Genomic DNA, 6,256 nt, shown 5'->3' on the forward strand with positions numbered 1-6,256 from the left:
GGCATGTTATTCAATACATTTGAATTTGATTAATTTTAATTTTATTTCACTTTTAAAAGTGTTTTGAGTGAAATATGGTCAAATCTCAACTTTTAAGTTTGTGCGTCCACTCAACATGAGTCTACTGTCTACCTCTCAAGTATTTTCCAACAAATTTGTGGGTGGTCATCAACTCCCAGGTTCTTCTTGTACTGAAAGTTCTGAGATTGCATAGTACTTTTTGTGAGAGGTGGGAATAAAAGCTTTGCACTGTTCATTTTTGGCAAACTTTCATTTATTATTCTAAATGCGTTCCCTTTTTTTTTATATATAAATACATGTATTTTATTTATTATTCATTTATAATTGTAGAAGTATCATGCCAAATTATTTATTTCTATAATATCTTTATATGGAAGTTTTAACTTGATAACATGTTACATTGGATTGGTTTTTTTTTTGTACAGAACTTGAATCTTAAATGAAATTCCTTTTTTTATCTTCACTCATAATAAGAAGCTAAAAACACTTCATCATTAAGAACTGTGTTTGAATTTTGGAAAGCAAATGGATAAGACAAATTAAGGTAGGAATATTAAGGAAATGAAATAAGAACAGAAAAGAAAATGAAATGAAATATCAAAGTGAACCAGATATAATGGTTTCTGATAAATTGAGGACTTGAACTTGAGGAAGCAAAGTTTCATTATCTTATAAACCCTAAAAGGCTCTCTCTCTCTCTCTCTCGCGTAAATTACAAGAGCAAACAGAGTTGCATCAAGAAAACTAATAAGAACACAAGGAAAACTGGTGCGAGTGAGTCAGTGGACTAGCAATGCAACCTTACGGATGAGGATGATCAACATTTTCCCCAGCAATCAGAAGAGAGAGTACCCAAAATCAACTGCATCACCGAATGCAGGAATTGATGGTGAACAAGTTGAAGAAGAAGTGACTGGGGGAGGCATCAGCCCATAGCCTGGATTCTCATTGGTTGGGTACAAAGTTCCCATGCACCCATCTCCCACCTTCAATGGGTTATTCACCATAGCCGAGAGCTCACAGGAATTCAGCTCCCATGGCTGCTGCTCACCACCCCAAAATCCACAGTTCAGTCCATCAAAGTAAGCAACATGACCTCCTGCAGGGTTGGAAGCCATTGCTGCTGTACTTAAACCACTGTTGTCACAGTGTGACTGGCTGTAGAGAAAACTTGTGTTCTGGCAGAAGCTCTGATCATGAGAAGAACTGGTAGCATTGCCATTCATGGAGTTGTTATTGTTGGCATTGGGAGGCCTCAAGCAGCTTTCTGGAACTATGCAGCCCAAGTAGCCTGAATTGGTATCAGTTGGGAAGAAGAAGTTGTTGTCATTAGGTGATGATCCATATGAAGATTGAGAGCAAGAGTCATTGTCAGTCTCTGTCAGGGAAACCTCAGGCTGAAATGAGTTGTTTTGAGAAATGGGTTGTTGTTGCTGTGCAGTCTGAGTCGTGGTGGTGGTGGTGAAGAAGCTCTGTGGTGGTTGCAGTACGGTTGGGGCATCAAAAGGAGCAAGAAGAGAGTGGAAAGCTGTGTTGTCTGAGTAGACAAAGTTGGTTCTTGCCTGAGTGCCCTTCATGGAGAGGGCTGCCCTATCATAAGCAAGAGCTGCTTCATAAGCAGTATCAAATGTGCCAAGCCAGTGCCTCTCCTTGGTTGTGGGGTCTCTGATTTCAGCAGCATACCGGCCCCAGGGCCGCCGCCGGACGCCGAGGAACCTCCCCGGCTCAGCCTGCTTCCTCCTGCCTCTCCTCTCACCACCACTTGGTGGTGAGTTTGTGTTCCTTCGGAGTGTGGAAAACCCTGCATGAGCCAAGCTAGGATCAAGGCCTTGGAGGTGCTTATCAGATACTTTGGAACTGGAAGTGGACATGGGTGGAATTTTAGTGAAGAAGAAGATATATGTGTTTGAATGAATCAAAGCAAATCTTAGAGGAGATGACTGACACTTTATATATATATATATATATATTGGGGAGCTACAGTTAGTAGAATGAAAGAAGTGAAGTTCTTAGAGTTTGAATGGAAGCCTTTTGTGTAGGAATGGCAGTGTACGAGAGAGAGAGAAAGAGAAAGAGTCTTTTAAAGACTGATTTGATCAGAGAGAGAGGACAAGGGAGAGATGTCCTTCACTGTAGAGGAATAAGCTGCTTCCTTTTTCCACCCACTTTTGAAATCTTTCTTTCTATTGTTTTTCCCACTTGGGGCTCAACTCAGGTCCTTAGCTCCATGATATCTCAAACAAACAATAATAATAATTATGAGCAGCTACTACAACTTGTAGGGGAAACGAAAGATTCCCAAAAGTAGTCAAAATCTTAAAATCGGGTTCCTTTGCCTAACTAACCTTTTCACTTCTTGTTACTTTACAACCCTTAACTTTCCTCCGGATTTCACTTTTACTCTACTCTGCTACGACTGTCTCTACATACAACATATATATACATAATATATATATAGCTCCTCTTCCTAATTCTGTAACCCCCCCCCCCCCCCCCCCCCCTCCCTCCCTTTCTTCTTCTACCTCTTCTGCCTTCAAAAAATTTAGAAAGAAAACATAAGAGGAAAAGAGGAATGTTTGATCATTTTAATGTGAAAAAGTTAACATTCAGGATTGAATCTAATTAAGAGCAAGATAAACCCCAAAGTGGAAAACCAAGAATATATATTACAACGGTTTAAATTGTTTGCATGATGCTCCTAGGAAGTCCCAAACATTAATTTGAAGTTGAATTTACTACTAGTACTGCATTCATTAGGTGTATTACTGATCACATGTTTATCCGCGTTGTCGGTTAAATTTTCCTCTTAAGTTCTTGTCTGCTTCATGATTTTCAAAGGGAGCAGTTAAGATTTTTCTCTTAGTAGACTCAATGCTTAAGAAATTTGGTTTTTTCTTTAAGGTTTCATTGTCCTGTATAATGGAAACAACAAACATCAAAGACAAGAGTTGCTTCATTACAAGTCAAAGTGAATCCATGTTTTGTTTGTCAGTTTCATAGCCTTCTTTTTTTACTATATATTATTTGATAAGATAAAGAATTATCTAACCAATCATAGTGGTTAATCATTGGAGCAGTGTTTGGTAAAAATCTGTGGTGTTCAATGTACACACACACGCACACGCACACACACACACACTAATGCTAAATTTCACTTATAATTAAGCATGTTCCTATGGTCAGAATACATTTGCAGCTCTAAATACTTAATTATTTATGGATTGCAAAGATAAAAAAAAATATTAAAACAATGTTTCACTCATATTATCTTGGTTGTAGTGAGCTTGTCTTAATTAGGAATACCTATGAATCAACTGCGGATTAGGCCAGCTTCACTGAACCTTATCAACATCACTTAATCTTATCAACAATCTTTTTTTCTTTCTTTTTTTTAACGAAAATTTCTCTCCAAATCTCATACCATTTTATTTGTATTATTATAATCAATATTTGTCCCATTTAAGTGCAAAGTTCAAGTCACTCACATGGTTATGAAATTCTAGTTTAACATATGTGAGATATCTTTGTCTTCCTAAAAATATTAGGATCTTTTCTTTTAATCATCGGAGTTATAGAATAGTGATAGGTGATAGCATTAGTAAATTAGAGATTTCAAGTGGGTATTGTGAGTTTTAGTTGCTTTCTCACTAAGTTTTGGGTGATGTAATTTTTCTCATAGAAAAAAATTATAAAAAATATTTAATTAGGTTGTGTTAGAAAATAAAAGTAACAATAACATATATATCAAGTTTTTATTTCATTATATCACTTACTTTTTGTATAAAAATTCTTAATGGTAACGTAATACTTATACTATAATAATGCTTAAATTACGAGAATTATTGTAACGTGAACTAAATATTAGCAATGAAGATTAAATATAAGGTTTGTTATTTAACATGATATTTTGCTAATTAATCTAAATCAAAATCAGAAACAAGCAATGTTATGTTCAAAGGAAGAGATTGAGGGAGAGAGAAAAGTATTTTCAGGAAGAAGGGGTCTTTGTCTCTCAAAAGTGACCCATAAAAAGGCTATAGTCAAAAGGGGGCAAGGAAAAGCTCTCATATACATATATATACATGGGGCACTTAATGGAAAGCCATAGGGACCAAATGCCCTAAGAAAAGGAATTAAGTGGGGCATTGATCCATTTAATTAGGAGTTCCAATAAGACATCCATATAACTTTCCCCACCCTCTTTGATTGAGCTTCACCTTCACATGACCAAATGGCATTGGAAACTACATTAACTAATCATCACCCAATTTGGGTCAACCTCCCTTTCTTGTTTTTAGCAATTTGAAAATTTCATAATTAGTATGTGAGTTGGCATGCTACCCAATTATATATGGACAAAGTTTAAATAATTTAGTGGGTTTCTAAATTTATTAAGAGTTCAGTAAATTTTAATACTTAGTAATTGAATGAAATTTTGACACCTTAATTAAATTTGAGAACCCACTAAGTTTCCAATCACTATGCAATATATATTGCCTCTCCTCTAATTCAAATAATGTACCCAACAATCTTATTTATATGAATATATTCATATATATATATATATATACAAAGGTGAAATGTATTAGAATAGATGTAAAACAAATAAGAGTCATGACATCTTTAAAATAACATGGTAATGATATTTTCTGAGTTTTTTTTTTTAAATTTATAGTCATTAATGAGTGATATTGTGTTGTATATAAAGTTTAAATAAAATTTCTAATTATTAATACTCTAATATAATAGTTGTTTGTAGATTTGTCTTCTTTCTAGAATGACAGAATGACATGGACTAAGAATCTATGACCCTTGACTAATCCACTCAACATTTCAGCACACAAATGAATGAATTATATATAGACATCATTATCATCATTTATTCCATTTTCCAATAAAATATTCACACCAAATAAAACTTCTAGTGATATGATGTTTTTGGCAGTGTCATAAAAATTAAAGAAAATAATAATCAAAATAAATTATAATTATAAAAAATATAAGATGACGACGATGGATAAATAAAATTTTCATATATAAAAAATAAAAATAAAAAAAGCCATTATCACATTATTTGTTAATATTTATTATTTACAATAACAATAATATTGAAAAAAAACACACTAACAACATTATTATTTTTATCAAGGGAAAAAAAAAAAAAAAAAAAAGTATCCCTTGAATGTAAGGTAAGGCAGAGGACCTTTCTAGTGGAGTTTGAAAAGGATGAAGGGGTCATCAGTCAAGCCTCCAAGACATATGAAAAGATGTGATGAGCCACATGGGTGTCCACCATTGCAGTTTCATCACAAAAACTTTGTTAAATCATTAATAATTTACTTAAAATGGATGTGGGGCTGCCTCATAACTCATGAAATAATGGATACAAGAAAATCCCATTTGAAAGAAATAAATGCAGATTGAGATTTGATTAATTTTAATTATAATTACTTAATAAAATATCTAAATTTATCTAACCTACAAAAATACAGTCGAGTTGAGTTTAAATCTTATATCATACTTAATAATATAAGTCGAGTTAAAAGGAATTATAAATTCACTAAACACTTTATTGATTGTGTTGGACCATATACTAACTCAATTCATGTTGGGTTGAGTCTGCCTTTTGTCTCCAAAAGCAAACTAAACATAACATAGATATGATATCCTGCACCCAGAGAGAGAGAGAGAGAGGGAGAAGACAATTTTGATATTGGGGTGAGATGGGAATTTGAGAGAGAGAGAGAGAGAGAGAGAAGACAATTTTGATATTGGGGTGAGATGGGAATTTGAGAGAGAGAGAGAGAGAGAAGACAATTTTGATATTGGGGTGAGATGGGAATTTTGCACGCTCTTCAAAAAACAGGCACACACCTTTGGTTTAGTTTATAAGGTGGCCCGGGATTTGGGGGAAAAGGATTGTCTTTCTTAGGACTTGACTGAGACTTTGACGCTACATAATGACACAGAGAGAAAAAATTTCATGATTTTTCTTATCATTAATTTTGTTGTATACAGATAAACATTATGCATAATAGCTGTGTACAGAATGAATAAAAAAATAAAGATTGATAGATTTGTATAAGTTGGGTGCATGTGGGCATGTCACGGATGGAATAATAATTTAAGAATGAGAAGCTATTTTTTTTTTTTTTTTTTAATTACGTGACTCTTGTCGAATCTGTCCCTGAGTTATCACGAGTTATCACAAGGGAGGTAAATCGTGAAATATGTC

At 34.1% G+C, this 6,256-nt stretch overlaps 1 protein-coding gene across 1 annotated transcript; it reads right to left on the reverse strand.

Moving 5' to 3' along the window:
- Window positions 1-673: 673 nt before the first annotated feature.
- On the reverse strand, window positions 674-2,218 carry LOC127800410 (ethylene-responsive transcription factor ERF086). Its single transcript, XM_052335001.1, has one exon. It carries the CDS (start codon window positions 1,890-1,892, stop codon window positions 858-860), a length of 1,035 nt encoding a protein of 344 aa, XP_052190961.1. The 5' UTR covers window positions 1,893-2,218; the 3' UTR covers window positions 674-857.
- Between the last annotated feature and the right edge of the window lie 4,038 nt (window positions 2,219-6,256).

The sequence above is a fragment of the Diospyros lotus genome, chromosome 4, assembly GCF_014633365.1.
Source record: "Diospyros lotus cultivar Yz01 chromosome 4, ASM1463336v1, whole genome shotgun sequence".
NCBI lineage: Eukaryota > Viridiplantae > Streptophyta > Magnoliopsida > Ericales > Ebenaceae > Diospyros > Diospyros lotus.

Excerpts from the sequence above, each read along its gene's own strand:
- LOC127800410 (XM_052335001.1), bottom strand. The coding sequence starts at position 1,892 with ATGTCCACTTCCAGTTCCAAAGTATCTGATAAGCACCTCCAAGGCCTT.